Raw genomic sequence first — 18,569 nt, 5'->3', positions numbered from 1 at the left:
GCTCTTCCTCCATCAATGTGTTTTGTCACATCTTCAAAGAATTCAATAAGGCTTGTGAGGCATGATCCTTGTGTGAAGTGTTCCCTAATTTCACTGCTGAAAGGTCTGGCTCTAATTTTTAAACTGCCGCCCAGTACTAGACTCCCTAACTAGCGGAAATAATGTCTCTCTAAATGTTTCTCTTAATATCTTGAAAACTTTGTTCAAATCATCTTAGCTTCTAAATCATCGACATCAGTGAACTCACCCAGACCTGAGATTAAAGCTGATATTTCCACAATCTGCACAGTTCATTATCACACCAATCTCATGGGGCTTTTCCTAACACCAGTGAGTTACAAGCTGGGTGAACTGAAGGAGCAGGCATGATTTGCTGCTTTCCACCAGGGATCCAGGGATTGCTGAGTTAGGAAGCTGGTTTTGGAATAACACAAACACAACATTCTCTCTGATCACACAGGTCACCATGTCCTTAAACTGGATGGTGAGGATGACCTCTGACCTGGAATCTAATATTGTGGCAGTGGAAAGAGTAAAAGAATATTCAGAAACTGAAACTGAGGTACGTGACGTATGGAGTTCTAAGCTTTGGTGGGGGAGGGGAGTGGTTTGGAGACCCGGGGTTGGGTGCCAATCAAGCAACTGCTTTGGTGTCAAGCTTTCTGAGTGTTGTTGGAGCTGCACCCATCCAGGTAAGTGAAGAGTATTCCATCACACTCCTGACTTATGCCTTGTAGATGGTGGACAGGCTTTGGGGAGTCAAGAGGAGAGTTACTCAGCACAGAATTCCCAGTCTTGTATTTATGTGGCTGGTCCAATTCAGTTTCTGGTCAATGGTAAACCCCAGGATGTTGATGGTGGGGGATTCAATGATGGTAATGCCATTGAATGTCAAGGGGAGATGGTTAGATTCTCTCTTGTTGGAGATGGTCATTACCTGGCACTTGTGTGGCACGAATGTTACTTGCCACTTATCAGCCCAAGCCTGGATGTTGTCCAGGTCTTGCTGCATATGGACACAGACTGCTTGTGTCTGAGGAGTCACAGATGGTGCTGAACATCGTACAATCATCAGCGAACATCCCCATTGATGAAGCAGCTGAAGATGTGGTTGGGCCGAGGACACTACCCTGAGGAACTCCTACTGCCTGAGCATAGGAGGATCAGCCTCCAACAGCCACAATCATCTTCCTTTGTGCTAGGTCTGACTGCAACCAGCGGAGATTTTCACCCGATTCCCACTGACTTCAGTTTTGCTCGGGCTCCTTGATGCCATACTCGGTCAAATGCTGCCTTGATGTCAAGGGCAGTCACTCTCACCTCACCTCTTGAGTTCAGCTCTTTTGTCCATGTTTGAACCAATGGTGTTTTTTAAATTCTTTCATGGGATCTGCCAGCATTTATTGCCCATCCCTAATTGCCCTTGAGAAGGTGGTGGTGAGCGACCTTCTTGAACTGCTGCAGTCTATTGACTTTTCTGTCGTGATTTGATACAACTGAGGGGCTTGCTGGCCATTTCAGAGGGCATTTAAGAGTCAACCACGTTGCTGTGGGTCTGGAGTCGCATGTAGGTTAGACTGGGTAAGGGCGGCAGATTTCCTTCCCTGAAGGACTTTAATGAACCAGATGGGTTTTTATGACAATTGATAGTTTCATGGCACCATTACTGAGACTAGCTTTCAATTCCAGATCTTTATCAATTAATTGAATTGATTGATTAATTGCATTTAAATTCCACCAACTGCAGTGGTAGGATTTGAACCCATGGCCCCAAGGAATTAACCTGGGCCTCCGAGCTGTTAGCACCACACCAGAGAGCAGTGTTCAAGACCCTCATTAGAAGCCCTTCAAAATCTTTTGTCAGGAGTTAAGTTAGTACTGTTGAGAATTAGACTATGCAGCTTCACATGTGAATGGGAAACACCGTACACGGGATAATGAGGTGTAGACTGGAATCCTGATAAACATTAGCTCGGTGCGTTAACCTCCCCTTCCCCCATCAACTCACCATGGACGAAACATGAAATGTGACTAGTGCCAAGTCAAGACACAATGTTCGCTCGAATATTCACTGACAATTGGTTTAATCGCAGGCTCCCTGGGTGATCGAGAACAGTCGTCCTCCTGAGTCTTGGCCGGAGGTGGGGAACGTGGAGTTCGTTGGATACAGCGTGCGGTACCGGGAGGGGCTAGACTTGGTGCTCAAGGACCTCCATCTGAGTGTGCAGGGTGGAGAAAAGGTGGGTGAAAGAAACCATCCAGATTCAACAAAATACCATTTGCATTGGGGGTGAGGGAGGTACCAGAATCTTGGTGATCTGATTGGATGGACAGATACAGCAATGCAGTGGCTGGAGTCGGGCAGAAGGGTCGGTAAGCAGGGAACACAGATTTAAGGTAATTGGCAAAAGAACCAGAGGGGAAGCTGAGGAGAGTTTATGGTAGAGAAAAGTTGAGTGAGTTATCATCTGGATGCACTGTCTGGAAGGGTGGTAAAGATGAATTCCAACCTTCAAAAGGGAATTGGATAAACACTTGAAGGAAAAATTTACAGAGCTATGGGGTAAGAGTGGGGGGTGGGGAAAGGAATGGGACTAACTGGATAGCTGAGTCAGCACAGGCACGATGGGCTGAATGGTCTTCTGTGCTGTAAGATCCTATTGATAGGGAAGAGCTTCGACAGAATTGAGGAGCTGGAAATGGATTTCTCAACAGCAGTGTGCTGGACCTAGAATCAAACTAAAAGGAGATGAAAATGTCTTTTAGCAAATGGGCCGGTGAGCTGGCAGGATAAGGCAGCAAAGATAAAGATTTGACTGAGTTTGGTTAAGTTGTTGAAGGCTGAGACCGAATGTGGGGCAAGGCCAGATGTCTGGTTGTCAGGAGGGTGTGAGGACTATCTGCATATGACTGGTTAATGAAAGAGTGCATGTAGCAGGTTGGAACTGCGCACACTCTCTAGCCGTACCAGTGCTGCTAACTGTCACTGTGTGGTGTAGGTTGGTATTGTCGGGCGGACAGGAGCTGGCAAATCCTCGATGACTCTCTGCCTCTTCAGAATCTTAGAAGCAGCGCAAGGAGAGATCATCATCGATGGGGTGAAGATCGCAAATGTTGGGCTTCACGATCTCCGATCAAAACTCACCATCATTCCTCAGGTAAGCACCAGCATCAGACCAATTCTCTGCTGCTGCATGTGGTGATTTACTCTATAACGTCAGCACTTTAGGGCGGCGCAGTGGTTAGCAGCCTCACAGCTCCAGCGACCCGGGTTCAATTCTGGGTACTGCCTGTGTGGAGTTTGCAAGTTCTCCCTGTGTCTGCGTGGGTTTCCTCCTCCGGGTGCTCCGGTTTCCTCCCACCGCCAAAAGACTTGCAGGTTGATAGGTAAATTGGCCATTATAAATTGCCCCTAGTATAGGTAGGTGGTAGGGGAATATAGGGACAGGTGGGGATGTGGTAGGAATATGGGATTAGTGTAGGATTAGTATAAATGGGTGGTTAATGGTCGGCACAGACTCGGTGGGCCGAAGGGCCTGTTTCAGTGCTATATCTCTAAATCTAAATCTAAAACATTCTACGTAGCTGCTGCTGCATTTGCCTATTCTGTGCACAGAAAGCTCCCACAAACAGGATGGCTAATCTTTAGGGAAGAAAGATGACCAGGACATCAGGAGAACAGTCTTGCCTTCTTCTAAAATCATTGTGGTATCTTTAACATCCACCAGAATTGGTAAACTTGGATTCTGTGTAACACAGCAGATGAAAGACTGCCGTGTTGTCCCTTCGACAGTACCCTCAGCGCTGCCCCTCCTACAGTGCAGCGCTCCCTCAGCGCTGCCCCTCCAACAGTGCCACTCACTCAGTGCTGCCCCTCCAACTATGCTTCTGACCTTCCGACTGACCTTCCGACAATGCAGCACTCCCTCAGCGCTGCCCTCTGGGAGTGTCAGCCTGCATTTTGTGATCAGGTCTCTGGAGTGGGGCTTAAACCCACAATTTTATGATTGACTGGCAAGTGTGTTATCTGCTGAGCCACCCTGCCCTCTTCCTCATTGGGCAGCTCTCAGTGACTGGTCAGAGCAGCACCGATGAAAGCAGGTGTTCCTCAGCCAGGAAAAGGAGTCACACAGACCAAAGCAAACAAACGAGAAATAACTAGGGTTAGGGAATCACATTGCCAATGCCCCATTCCAACTCATTCCCAGATGGCACCTCAGTATGGTAAAGAAAAATTCCAAGGACAGGACTTTTTATAATCAGCTACCAGTGCTAACCTTTGACCTGTCACTTGAAGTGTCATCCAGTCTTGACCATCGTCTAAAGGGTTGTTAAAGCCAACGGGGGAAAAATGTCCATTTAATTTGGAAGATGCATCTTAAATGTCAAAGAGCAACATCCCTATCCCCTAGCGAGTCAGAGTGGAGAGTTGCCTTTTCGCTGGGATCTGAACTGTCTGAACTTGTCTTCAGAGGACAACTGGTGTGGGAAGCGACATCTAACTTTAAAATGGGTATAAAGATTACTTCAATTAAGGTGCACAGCATTAAATCTACAAAGTGATATGTTTCAAACTTGGATTACCTCACCAAGATCAAAGCTAACCTGCTGTTTCTGCAAGAGTCTGGAATACCACACCTCAGCACCTACAGGCAATGGTTGAGATGGTGGTCCCACGGGCCATCGATCTGGTCAGGGGGAAATGATTCCTGTTCCTCTGGCCTGGGTATTCTGCTGCGGGGAGGCAACCTCATCATCTCCGAACTTAAGGAGGTGGTGGGCGACCACATCCTCGTAGCAGATGTAATGTACAACAACGCTCTGCTCCGGTTGATCAACGTGTACGCCCTGTTTCAATGCAGCGAGCGGCTGACCGTCTTCCAGCAGCTCCCACTGCTGCTGGCGACGTCCAGGCCGGTCATCCTAGGTGGTGACTTCGACTGCATCATCAATGCGGCTGGACGATCCAGTAGTGACAACAGCAAACTGGACGTTATGTCCAGATTCCTAATGGAAACAGTAAAAGATGCCAAACTGCACAACGTCTTCAGGAAACCTGCAGATGGAGCGCAGCGTAGATACAAATGGTCAAGACTTTCGGGTCTGCCCGTTCCAGGATTGACTTCCTGTTTGTGTCCTGTGCTTTCACAGTCAGATCCACCGACATTAAGCTGGTGTTCTTCTCTGACCATTGCCTCTTACTGGCCGACTGTCATTGACAGGATGACCAGCGGGTTGGCAGGGGGATATGGAAGCTCAATGCTACACTGCTAACCCCAGAGAACTCAAAAGGGATTACAAAGGTTGGAGAACCATGAAACCCCTCTTCGAGTCTCCAGTTCACTGGTGGGAGGCGATCAAGGAGAACATCAAGAGGCTCTTTATCTTCAAAGGTATTCAGAGGTTGAGAGAGAGACAGAGAGAAATGTCCCGACTCCAGAAAAGAATGCAAAATCTGCTCCGGTTGAGGAGGATCTCCAAGAGGTGAAGAGCCAGCAGACCTCGCTGTTTGCCACGGAGGCCTCCAAGATCATCTTCCAGTCCAGAGTCCGCTCCATTGAGCAGGATGAGATGTGCTTGTGTTTCTTCTTCCAAAAGGTACACAGAGAGAGCTCTGTTATCAGCAGCCTGAAGGAAGAGGATGGCTCAGTAACGTCTTCGCAGTCCGACAATACTACGGATCAGCAAATCCTTTTATGCTGGGCTGCATGACGTGCTAGTCAGAGTAGAAATAGCAGGATATATCGGATGAATACATGGCTGAAGAGATGGTGTGAGGGGGAGGGTTTTAGATTCCTGGGACATTGGGTTCTGGGGGAGGTGGGACCAGTACAAACTGGACGGGTTACACCTGGGCAGGATGTCCTAGGGGAACTATTTGCCAGAGTGGTTGGGGAGGGTTTAAACTAAAATGGCAGGGGGATGGGAACCTTTGCAAGGAGTCAGAGGAGTGGGGAATCAAAGACAAGAACAAAAGACAGTAAGGGGAATAAGAAAAGTGATCGGCAGAGAAATCAAAGACCAGAATCAAACAGGGCCACAGTGAAAAATAGTGGGAAGGGACAAGTAATGTTAAAAAGACAAGCCTTAAGGCTTTGTGCCTTAACGTGCAGAGCATTCGCAATAAAGTGAATGAATTAATTGCGGAAATAGATGTAAACGGGTATGATATAGTCGGGATTACAGAGACATGGCTGCAAGGTGACCAGGGATGGGAAATGAACATCCAGGGATATTCAGTATTTAGGAAGGACAGACAAAAAGCAAAAGGCGGTGGAGTTGCATTGCTGGTTAAAGAGGAAATTAACGCAATAGTGAGGAAGGATATTGGCTCTGACGATGTGGAATCTATATGAGTAGAGCTGAGAAACACAAAGGGCAAAAACATTTAGTGAGGGTTGTATATAGACCCCCAGACTAGTGGGAATGGCATTAAACAGGAAATAAGAGACGCATGCGATAAAGGAACATCTGTAATTATGGGTGTCTTTTTAATCTGCATATAGGTTGGGCAAATCAAATTAGTCACAATACTGAAGAGGAAGAATTCATGGAGTGTATACGAGTTGGTTTTCTGGACCAATACGTTGAGGAACCAACTAGAGAACAGGCAATCCTAGACTGGGTATTGTGTAACGAGAGAGGAATAATTGACAATCTAGGTGTGCGAGACCCCTTGGGGATGAGCGACCATAATATGATAGAATTCTTCATCAAGATGGAGAGTGATGTAGTTGATTCTGAGACTAGGGTCCTGAATCCTAATAAAAGGTATGTGGTTCAAGTTGGCTATGACGGATTGGGAAACGTTACTTAAAGGGATGATGGTGGATAGGCAATGGCAAACATTCAAAGAGCACATGGATGAACTGCAACAATTGTTTATTCCTGTCTGGCACAAAAGTAAAACGGCAAAGGTAGCCAAACCATGGCTTACAAGGGAAATTAGAGATAGCATTAGATCCAAGGAACAGGCATACAAATTCACCAGAAAAAACAACAGACCTGAGGATTGGGAGCAGTTTAGAATTCAGCAAAGGAGGACCAAGGGATTGATTTAAGAAGGGGAAAATAGAGTTGGAGAGTATAAGCTTGTGGGGAACATAAAAACTGACTAAAAGTTTCTATAGGTATGTGAAGAGAAAAAGATTGGTGAAGACAAATGTAGGTCCCTTACAGTCAGAAACAGGGGAATTTATTATGGGGAACAAAGAAATGGCTGACCAACTAAATGCATACTTTGGTTCTGTCTTCACAAAGGAGGACATAAATATCATACCAGAAATGTTGGGGAACACAGGGCTTAGTGAGAGGGAGGAACTGAAAGAAATCAATATTAGTAGAGAAATGGTGTTGGGGAAATTGATGGGATTGAAGGCCGATAAATCCCCAGGGCCTGATAATCTACATCCCAGGGTACTTAAGGAAGTGGCCCTAGAAATAGTGGATGCATTGGTGGTCATCTTCCAAGATTCTGTAGACTCTGGAACAGTTCCTACAGATTGGAGGGTAGCAAATGTAACCCCACGATTTAAAAAGGGAGGTAGAGAGAAAACCGGGAATTATAGACCAGTCAGCCTGACGTCGGTAGTGGGGAAAATTCTAGAGTCCATTATAAAAGAGTTTATAGCAGAAGACTTGGAGAACAGTGGTAGAATCGGACGGAGTCAGCATGGATTTATGAAAGGGAAATCATGCTTGACAAATCTACTAGAATTCTTTGAGGATGTAACTAGTAGAGTTGATGAGGGGGAGCCAGTGGATGTGGTTTATTTGGACTTTCAGAAGGCTTTCAACAAAGTGCCACATCAGAGATTAGCATGTAAAATTAAAGCGCATGGGATTGGGGGGAGTGTATTGCGATGGATAGAAAATTGGTTGGGGGTGGGAGGGTGAGTTGTGAGGAGGATGCAGAGAGGCTTCAGGGTGATTTGGACAAGTTGAGTGAGCGGGCAAATGCATGGCAGATGCAGTATAATGTGGATAAATGTGAGGTTATCCACTTTGGTAGCAAAAACAGGAAGGCAGATTATTATCTGAACGGCTATAAACTGAGAGAGGGAAATATGCAACGAGACCTGGGTGTTCTCATACACCAGTCGCTGAAGGTAAGCATGCAGGTGCAACAGGCGGTAAAAAAGGCGAATGGTATGTTGGCCTTCATAGCGAGAGGATTCGAGTACAGGAGCAGGGATGTCTTGCTGCAATTATACAGGGCCTTGGTGAGACCACAGCTGGAATATTGTGTGCAGTTTTGGTCTCCTTATCTGAGGAAGGATGTTCTTGCTATGGAGGGAGTGCAGCGAAGGTTTACCAGACTGATTCCTGGGATGGTGGGACTGATGTATGAGGAGAGATTGAGTCGGTTAGGATTATATTCGCTGGAGTTCAGAAGAGTGAGGGGGGATCTCATAGAAACCTATAAAATTCTAACAGCACTTGACAGGGCAGATGCAGGAGGGATGTTCCCAATGGTGGGGGAGTCCAGAACCAGGGGTCATAGTCTAAGGATACGGGGTAAACCTTTCAGGACTGAGATGAGGAGAAATTATTTCACCCAGAGAGTGGTGAGCCTGTGGAATTCGCTACCACAGAAAGCAGTTGAGGCCAAAACATTGTATGTTTTCAAGAAGGTGTTAGATATAGCTCTTGGGATGAAAGGGGTCAAAGGATATGGGGGGAAAGTGGGAAAAGGTTATTGAGTTGGATGATCAGCCATGATCATAATGAATGGTGGGCGGAGCAGGCTCGAAGGGCCTACTCCTGCTCCTATTTTCTGTGTGAAGCCCACGGACAGCACGACTTCCCAGTCCTTCCTGTCATCTATCACAGAGGTCTTATATGACAGCATGAGGGAGAGACTGGACAAACCGCTAACTCTGGACGAGCTGACAAATGCCATCGGGTCCTTCAAGACGAGTAAAACTCCCAGAAGCAACGGCTTACCGGTTGAGTTGTATTCAGTCCTGTGGGACTAGATTGGCCCAGACCTGCAGGAAGTATACGAGAGTATGCCCCTGGTCGGCAGCATGTCAGAATCCATGAGGAAAGGCATCATCACCCTCATCTACAAACGGAAGGGGAAGAGGGCGGAAATCAGAAATTGGCCTATCTCACTGCTTAATGTAGACTACAAGATTCTGTCCAAAGTCATCGCCAGTCGAGTTAAGTCTGCTCTGGAGTTGGTGATTCACCCTGATCAGACCTGCACTGTACACAGCAGGAAGATCTCTGGTAGTCTCCCGCTACTCAGGGATACGATCGCCTATGTACGGGACAGGAGGGTGGACACCTGCCTCATCAGCCTGGACCAGGAGAAGGCTTTTGACAGGATATCGCACACCTACATGATGGACGTGCTTTCCAAAATGGGGTTTGGGGAGGGAATCTGCAATTGGATCAAACTGCTCTACACAAACATCAGTAGCGCAGTCTCAATCAATGGGCGGGAATCAGAAAGTTTCCCGATCCAATCTGGAGTCAGACAGGGCTGTCCTCTCTCCCCTGTCTTGTTTGTTTGCTGTATCGAACCTTTTGCTGAGTCCATTAGGAAGGATGTGGGCATAAGAGGAGTGACAATCCCAGGCAGTGGAGGCACTCGGGTAAAAGCCTCCCTGTACATGGATGACGTCGCTGTCTTCTGCTCGGAACTGCTGTCTGTTCGCAGACTGATGAGTATCTGTGACCAGTTCGAACTGACCTCTGGAACCAAAGTCAACCACGGCAAGAGTGAGGCCATGTTCTTTGGAAATGGGCCGACCGATCCTTTGTCCCCTTCACTGTCAGGTCTGACTACCTGAAGGTGCTGGAGATATGGTTCGGAAGGGCCGGGGTGTGTGCCAAAACCTGGAAGGAGCGAGTAGCCAGGGTACACCATAAACTGAACATGTGGGAGCAGCGATCTCTCTCCATTGTGGGTAAGAACCTGGTCATCAGGTACGAGGCGCTCATGTTACTGTACGTGGCGCAGGTCTGGCCCATACCCCACTCCTGCACTGTGACGGTCACCCGAGCCATTTTCCGCTTTATCTGGAGATCCAAAATGGACCGTGTCCGGAGAGACACTATGTTCAAACCTCTGGATAAAGGTGGGAAAAACGTACCTAACATCGCCCTCATCCTGATGACTTTCTTAGTGTGCGACTGCATCAAGCTCTGTGTAGATCCCCAGTACATAAACACCAAGTGTCACTATGTGCTGAGGTTCTATCTGTCCCCGGTGTTGTGAAGGATGTTTCTGGTCACATTGCCGTGGAATGCTCCATCCAGATGGATCGTGCCGTACCACCTATCCTTCGTGGAAAAGTTTCTGTGGGAAAACACCTTTGACCACCAATCCATCACTGCCAAAATCCCCGTCAGATCCTTCCTGCACCCCCGGAGTCTCACCCCCTCCGCACGCTGCCATCAAGGTGGCTGTGGTGGGGAAGAGACGGTTGCCCACCTCCTTCTGGAATGTGCCTTTGCAAAGCAGGTGTGGAAAGAGATGCAGTGGTTTTTGTCGAGGTTCATCCCAAGCAGCTCTGTAACACAGGAGTCTGTGCTCTACGGGCTGTTCCCAGGGACGCACACCGAGACAAACATCAACTGCTGCTGAAGGACTATTAATTCGGTGAAAGATGCTCTTTGGTCTGCCCGAAACTTGCTGGTCTTCCAGCGCAAAGAGTTGTCCACGACCGCGTGTTGCAGACTGGCACATTCCAAGGTCCAGGACTACTTGCTGAGGGACGCACTAAAGCTTGGGGCAGCTGCAGCAAAGGTTCAATGGGGAAAGACCACAGTGTAAGGTCCTCCTGCCAAAATGAACTGAGGGGCTGGACCCATGGGAAACCCCTCGGGCTGTATGCACCAAATATGGATTTGCTGCAAAATGTACATGGCATGTAAAATGAAATGGAAGGGTTGTGAGGCAACTCACTCCTGTATTGAAGAAAACTGACGACTTTTGCACTTTTTGGAATGTCAACCTGTTTTGAACTGTTTTGTAATGTATTTTATTTTACAGATTTTTATGAATAAAGTATATTTTTGGGAAAAGAACTACCTCAGCTTCCCAACGATTCAGCCCAATGGTCAGTGTAGTCCTGAATCTGGCCACCAGATGGTAGCTGCAACCTCACTGCCCTTCCTATTTACACAGCACACGAGATACTCCCCCACGAACAGCAGCACGAAAGCTGCACTGTCAGAACAGATCCCTTGCTTTCACAATCCATGACATTACTGCTCACTCATCTGTTCCTTGCCTTGGCATCCCTTTACCCCCCACCATTACTAATTGCTTCTGATTTGTCCATTAAAGGACCCTGTGCTGTTCTCTGGCACATTAAGGATGAATCTCGACCCCTTCAATCAATACTCAGATGAAGAAGTATGGAAGGCTTTGGAACTGTCCCACCTGAAACGCTTTGTCCACGGTCTGCCGGCTAGGCTAGAGCACGAGTGTTCCGAAGGAGGAGAGAACCTCAGGTAAATGGAGCCGTAGGGATAAACTTTGTTCGCAGTGATTTGGTGAGATGTAGTGGTGCCAATGGCTAAACATGCTCACTCTCCCTCACCACTGCCCCCAAAAGCCCAGTTAAGGAATGGCCATCATTCAGCTGCTGTTCCACATGTGACTGTCAGCAAGCAGCAGGGTTTCAGGACATTTTCAGCCTCCTCTCAGGGTGACGGTCCCTTTCAGCCCAGGCTGTTCAGCTTTATTACAAATGAACAACAGGCTCCACACAGCAGCAGCTCCAGATAAGCAACTCATTCCTGCAGCTCAACCATCCCTGCTTCATTAATCTGCTGAAAGGGTTTGTTCACATTAGTCTGATGGGTGGGGTGGGGGGGAAATTTAAATTTAGTTGATCAGTAAAATCTGGAATAAAAGCTAGGATCAGTATTAGTGCTATGAAACTACCAGAATGTCTCATAAAAACCCATCTGGTTCACGAATGTCCATCAAGGGAGAAAATCTGCTGTCCTTACCTGGCAGACATGTGGTTGACTCCTAACTGCCCACTGAAAAGGTTGAGCAAACCACTCAGCTGTATTCAAGGGCAATAAATACTGACTTTACCAATGACGCCCACATCCCAAGAATAAACACAAAAGAAATTTAATTCATTTTTTTAATATCAGGTGGCCTTTTTACCTCAGGCCCCTTTTATTTAGCTGCAGGGGGCCTTTATTCCATAGGCCCCCTTTATATACATTTTAAATAAATAACATTATTAAAATCAAATAAAACAAAAACTCAAATTAAAATAGCATTTTCAGCATCGACAATGCACTCCAGTCCCTGCGGTGCCCACCGGTCGTGGAAGGCCTCAAGCGTACCGGTGGACCCTGCATGCTCCTTCTCCAGGAACACCTGGGCGCGAACACAACCTCGGAAGAGGGGCAGGCAATCAGGGAGGATGGATCCCACCCCCCCCCCCCCCAGCCTGGACCTGTGAATTGCCACCTTGGCCAGGCCCAGGAGCAGACCGACGAGGAGATCCTCCTCCCGGCCCACGCCCCTCCGTACCGGGTGCCCAAAGATCAGGAGGGTGTGGCTGAAGAGCAGCCAAAACTCGAGGGGCAGCCCCTTCAAATACTTAAACAGGGAATGCAACTTCGCACACTCCATATATACGTGGAACGCTGCCTCGTCCAGGCGGCCGGGGAATCATTGAACCTACTTAAAAGTATTGCACGGGACTGCCCTGTGCAGCACCCTCCACCCCAGGTCCCCAATGCAAAGGGGGAGGACTCCTGCGTAGAGAGACCTCCATCGGGGTTTCCCCTCGCCGCCAGATGGCAACACGGACCACCAGGGTGTGTCCTGCCGGCTGGCGAGGGCGAGGAAGTGGAGAGTATGGAGAGCGGCGTAAAAAAGTCAGACCTGAGCGACAACGTGAGGCCTGAGTCAGAAAGTGCACGGAGTCCCGAAAAGGTATTTATGATCCACCCTGTCGAATGCCTTCTCCTGATCGAGGGAGAGAAAGGCGACCAGTCCTCTGGGAAAGATGGATCATGTCCCGGACCAGGTGGATGTTGTCCTGGATAGACAGGCCCAGGACCGTGGAGGACTAGGGGTGGATTATGTGGGCCAGGACGGAGCCCAGGCGGGTAGACATAGCCCGGGCAAAGATCTTATAATCAGTGCTGAGGAGGGAGACCGGAATTTTTAAGCAGGCGGAGATCGCCCCTCTTCGGCAGCAGGACGATGACCGCCCTGCGTCACGAGAGGGGCATCTCCCCGGTCGCCAGGCTTTTCCCCAGGACCTGCGCGTAATCGTCCCCCAGGACGCCCTGAGGAACTCCACGGTCAACCCATCCAGCCCTGGAGATTTGCAGCTCAAGAGCTGGTGGAGGACGCCGGGCTGACCTGCAGCATGTGCTCCCACAAAACTCTGCGCACGTTCTCGCTGGACGGATCCAGAGAGAATGCACTGTAATAAGTACGGACCAGGAGGCCCATTCCCTCTGGATCCATGATGGAGGATCCGTCGTCGACCAACAGCTCAACAAGCTGCTTACGGACCCCCCGCCATTTTTCCAGCGAGTAGGAGGAGGATGAGGTGCGTTCCAAATCTTCCAGTATCTGGATCCGCGAACTCACGTACACGCCTCGGGACCCTATGAGCTGCAGGTCCCTCAGCGCGCCCTTTTTGTACGCCTGCCACAGGGCCGGGTCCGTGACGACATGATCGAGGCGCGACTCCAAGTCGAGCACCTCCCTCTCTAGGTGCCCGATCTCGGCTTCCCGCCTTTTGGTCAACCCCTTCGCGTACTCCTGACAGAAGACTTGTGAGTCTTGCCCACATCCCACCATAGCCTCAAGGAGGGCAAACCCCCCCCACTTCCTTCTCCAGTCGGCCCAGAATTGACGGAACAAGTCCCAGAATCGCTCATCTTCCAGCAGTCGGTTGTTAAAGTGCCAGCACGCGGACCCCGCCCACGTGCGGAGCGAACTCTGCCCACACCGGTGGTGGTCCGAGCACGGCACCAGCCACGTGGAGACGCGGGAGACGCACACCTGCGAAAAGTAGAGGCGGTTGATTAGGGACCCTCCTCCTCCAGACCTCCACGTGAAGGCGCTGGAGTTGGGATGGAGATTCCGCCAGACGTCCACCAAATTGAGGAGCTGATCAGTCCCCTCAACTTCTCCACTGACGCTTGGCCGCGCTGGGGACCGGAGCGATCCCCCACCTCGAGGGTGCAGTTAAAATCCCCCCCGAGGATGATGCACTCGCCGCTATCGATGGAGCTCAAGAGAGCGGACACTTCTTCAAAGAAGCACGCTTGCAATGCGCCGGGCCTGGGCGCGTACACGTTCACAAAGTGGAGTGGCACGCTATCCAGGCGAACGGCGAGGTGGAGCAAGTGGCCGGCGCTAGCTCCTTGACCCCCAAGATCTCCAGCTGAAAAGTCAGGGCCAACAAGATATCTACCCCACTAGAAATAGAGGTGAGGTGACTCATGTAGACCCCACCCTGCCACTCCAGGAGCCAGATGGCTTAGTCTCCTGGAACGGTATGAGTTTCCTGTAGAAAGCTCACCGCATATCTCCCTTCCCTGAGGACTGAGAGATTGTGAAATCTGCGGTGAGACCCCCTGTTGCCGTTGATGTTGAGGCTGGCTATGGTTATCTTCAGGTCAAAGGTACTTAAAAAAAAACAGTCACCAACACCTCATTGTGAGGAAGGAGCGGAAGTGCACCTGGCCTTCCACTCCCCCAGCAACCCATTGAGGAACGCATTAGTTCGGCGTCTCTCAATCAGCTTCACGCCCGTACCCTTGCCCGCTTTCTTGAGAGCAGCACGGACGGACTGGATGATCAGCGCCAGACTTGACCAACGGCATGCCGCAAGGAAATCCCAGAGTTTCGCTGTGGGGATGAGAGGAGACTCGGTGGGAGGCACGAGGGACTCCACCACCTCACTGGCGATGGAATCAAGGTCATCCTCTGTGCCCCACACTGAGTCCCCGTCCTCCTCTGGGTCGTCACCGCCAGAGGCCGACACAGTCACCACACACTGGGGAGCGGACGTCGTCCCAGCTGCGCCAGCTGGTCCCGCCTCCGTTACAATCCCACCCCCCAGGCTCGATGGCGGAGGAGTCCTCTCTGGGTTCGAGAATGGAACTGGAGCCTGTGGGTACCAGCGGCCCAGGACCCCCCTCTGTCCCCAGTCCAATGAGCGGTCCAGGGGAGACGGAAGTTCCCGACTCTGGAAATCCAGCCGGAGCCAAGACTGGAGGCGGAGAGAGGAGGCCATCTCCTGCTCCGCCAGCGCCCAAAGACCCAGTAAATGGGGCAAAATTTTCAATTATAACCGGGTCGGGTGTCTCCTGGTTGGTGGTGGATTTTGGCTGGGAGGGCCAACCCTTTGGGGTCTCGCCCTCCCCTTCACTCAGGGCACCCGACCCAGTGGCAGAATGGGAGGTGTCCCCAGGCTCCCCCACCACTAGTTGGGCTCCACTTGCTCCCACAGGAGCGGCTGCATGTAGAGGGGCCTCCCCCTCCCTCCCGCCGCATCCCAAGGGCGAGGGAGCTCCTGCCCAGACTTTGCAGCCTTGATGTGGTGGTGGCAGGGGAAACCTGAGGACCTGAACCAGGAGACAGCTCCCCTCCAGCAGATGGGCCCTGCATTTCAGCGCCCTGAGATACCTCTGTGGAGGGGTGCCTTCTCTTTTTCCCGCTAGGACAGAGACCTCCATGTCATCAGGGGCCTCTGCCTGAGCCCAGCCCTGGGGCAGTTGGAAGCCCCAGGGGCGGGCCTTGGGCAGAGTTCAGGCTCAGGTTGGGCCATGGTATTTAGGGGACGGGCCACTCTATGTTTATTTTTCCACCGCACCTTCCTTCCACTCGGACGGGCACACTCCTCCCCACCGGAGGCTGTGAAAACCACAGCCTCCGGCACCGACTGAACAGTGTCTGGTGGAGCTGTAGGGGGGTGTGGGAGGAGGTGCAGTAGCACCACCCTGGGCCTCCGAGGTGGAGTTTGCGGCCGGGAGGTTGGGGCAGTTCTTACGAACATGCCCCACCCCCTTGCAGACATGGCACCGCGCCCTGTCCAAGGTCCAGAAGACGCGGTAGGCCGTCCCATGGAGTTCCACATTGAAGTGGCCCTCTGTGACCTCCTCCCACGCCAGCTGCACAAATAACTGGTGGCGGACGGAGTACACATGCCTGAGGCTGTTCTACCGAAGACCAAATGGGACTGGGGTGAGCCCCGTTTTTACCTCCCCCAGATGGTGCAGGTGGGGGAAGGAGGAGCTCACCAGGAATGAAGGGCGGGACATTTGACAGAATGACCCATTGTGCAGTGGCCTCCAGTGGGTCCACTGGCAGAAAGGTCCTGCCACAGTGAGCCCCTTGCTCAGAGCCAAAGACACCGCCTGCTCGGTCTTCAGGAAAAATACTGCCTTCTCGTAAGTTTTTGAGGCAGCAACAATGGCCAAAAGGCTGACGACCATTGCCTTCACACATACCTCTATTGACATATTGGGGTGGACAGAGCTCTTGACCCCATGCTTCGATGTTATCAGCGCAAACTGTGACGGGGCAACAGGTGCAGATGCAGCAGCACACGTGCGTGAAGGCCCCACCACCGGTGAAGAAGGGCTTGCCATGGGGTCGAAGAGCCACGCCCAACCCCATAGTTTACTTTTAAACACAAGCAATATGATGGGGGGAGATGGGATTAGAAGAGGATAGGGCCGAAAAGGACAAGGAGAGGATGGGTGGCCGAGTGATGGGAGAGAAGGGCTGCGAGGATGTTGTTCGATTGGTGGTTGCAGCACCTTGCTGCGGAGTCTACATTTCAGACTTCCAGTTAGGGGAGGGTTCTTCACCCGGGTTGGCCAGAGCTGCCCAGTTCTCTCCCTTTCTGTTGTTGTATAAGGACTTTCTTCAGCCGGGCAACTCCAGCCGTCCCGAGCCACACAGTTGGGGTGGGGAGGGAGGCCCTTTTGTGCAGGGTGGAAGATAAACACAAGAGCAAGTAGAGGGGCTCCCTATAGAATTTGGCAGCCCCACCCCTGGATCTTCCGGTGCCACCTCCCTCCCCCAACAGTCCAAAGAACAAACAGTTCTCTGGTGCTCCAACACCCACCTCTCCAAAATGACTTGCAGGTCACCTTTGTCCTTGAATAAAGTACAACAGTTGCACAGTTAAAGTTGTAAATGCAGCCTTCTCCACTCTGCTGTCTCCTCTCCAGTTCCAGCTCCCACAGGCTGCTCAGGTGCAGCTGGTTCGACTAATTGCACACAGGAAGTGCTCCAAACTGCCCAGCCAATCCTGTGCTGTACCTGTCCTGGGAGTGTTCGATGGGGACAGTGTAGAGAGAGCTTTACTCTGTGTCTCACCCCGTGCTGTACCTGTCCTGGGAGTGTTTGTTAGGACACAGGATAAATTGCCCACAGTCTAGACTTCAGGGACGTTAGTTGAGACAGAATTAGTCTCAGGCCTCTGGAGAGTGTGGGTTCCTTTGCTTGATCTTTCCCCAGTAACACTGGCTAGAAGTGCTTGTGTAGATTGGTTCACATTCACGTCAGGCTGTGATCCCCACCCCACAAACCAACATTTTGGGCTCAGATATGAAGAATGGCCATTTGGACTTGATTGGAGGCAGCTAGGGGAAGATGGTCAGAGTAGAACAATATCTCAGGAGCACTCTTCAGAGAACAGAAAGTGGTAAACCTAGTGACTTGCAAAATGAGGGAATAGTATTTTTTTCATTAACTTAAAGTTTGGTGCATTGTTGGCATTTAAATCCTTTACCGTCTCTCTCCAGTGTGGGACAAAGGCAGCTTGTGTGTCTTGCAAGAGCCCTCCTTAGAAAGACACGAATTCTGATTCTCGACGAAGCCACGGCTGCTGTCGACCTGGAGACTGACGACTTGATTCAGTCGACTATCAGGACCCAGTTTGATGACTGCACAATCCTCACCATTGCACACCGCTTGAATACAATCATGGATTACACCAGGTAAGAAATGACTGCAGCAAGAAGGTGGGAAAGAGACGGGATACCCACTTAAATCCATTCTCAGACTACTGAGTTAATGGGGAGCCCTGAGAGCCTGTTTAATAACAATCTTAATTCAACAACACTTATTTCTGACAGGGTGCTGGTGCTGGACAAGGGGAGGATAGCAGAGTTTGATACGCCTAGTAACCTCATTGCACAGAAGGGAATCTTCTACAGCATGGCTAAGGATGCTGGTTTAGCGTAACGCAAATCCTTACAGACCTCTGCAGCAAAGACAATGGAAATCCTGGGCACCGTACTACACCTGTACACTTCCAGATCCCTCATGCAGTGACTTCTCTGAATTTACAGAGCCTCAGAGCTCCTGGTTCCGAGTTTAATGCCAAAGAGAATTTGTTTTCACTCAGGAGGGGAAAAAAACATGGCAGCTTTTTTTGTAAAATCACTGAGCAACACTCTTTCTATTTTTGTACTTGATGTATTTATACATTAAGCATTTAAGTGCAGAAGTATGACTTTTTTGTAAATATATAAAGTATGAGCTGTGACAACATATGATCCATACAGGAGTTTGCTGTTTCAATAAAAAGATTTTTGCTAAA

General features: G+C 50.1%; 1 protein-coding gene across 2 annotated transcripts in view; it reads left to right on the top strand.

Annotated features, from left to right (window-relative positions):
* abcc3 (ATP-binding cassette, sub-family C (CFTR/MRP), member 3) overlaps positions 1-18,569 on the top strand; it is a 163,754-nt gene extending 145,185 nt beyond the window's left edge. For both annotated transcript variants that reach the window (XM_068058613.1, XM_068058612.1), the window contains exons 26-31: positions 461-562; positions 2,094-2,240; positions 3,000-3,158; positions 11,303-11,469; positions 17,770-17,964; positions 18,103-18,569. In XM_068058613.1, the coding sequence (XP_067914714.1) occupies positions 461-562; positions 2,094-2,240; positions 3,000-3,158; positions 11,303-11,469; positions 17,770-17,964; positions 18,103-18,211 (879 nt within the window). In that variant the 3' untranslated portion in view covers positions 18,212-18,569. The remainder of the gene's footprint in view (positions 1-460; positions 563-2,093; positions 2,241-2,999; positions 3,159-11,302; positions 11,470-17,769; positions 17,965-18,102) is intronic.

Source organism: Heterodontus francisci, chromosome 26 (genome assembly GCF_036365525.1).
Source record: "Heterodontus francisci isolate sHetFra1 chromosome 26, sHetFra1.hap1, whole genome shotgun sequence".
Taxonomy (NCBI): Eukaryota; Metazoa; Chordata; class Chondrichthyes; order Heterodontiformes; family Heterodontidae; genus Heterodontus; species Heterodontus francisci.
Note: the sequence above shows the minus strand (reverse complement) of the source record. Positions and strands in the feature narration are given on the sequence as shown.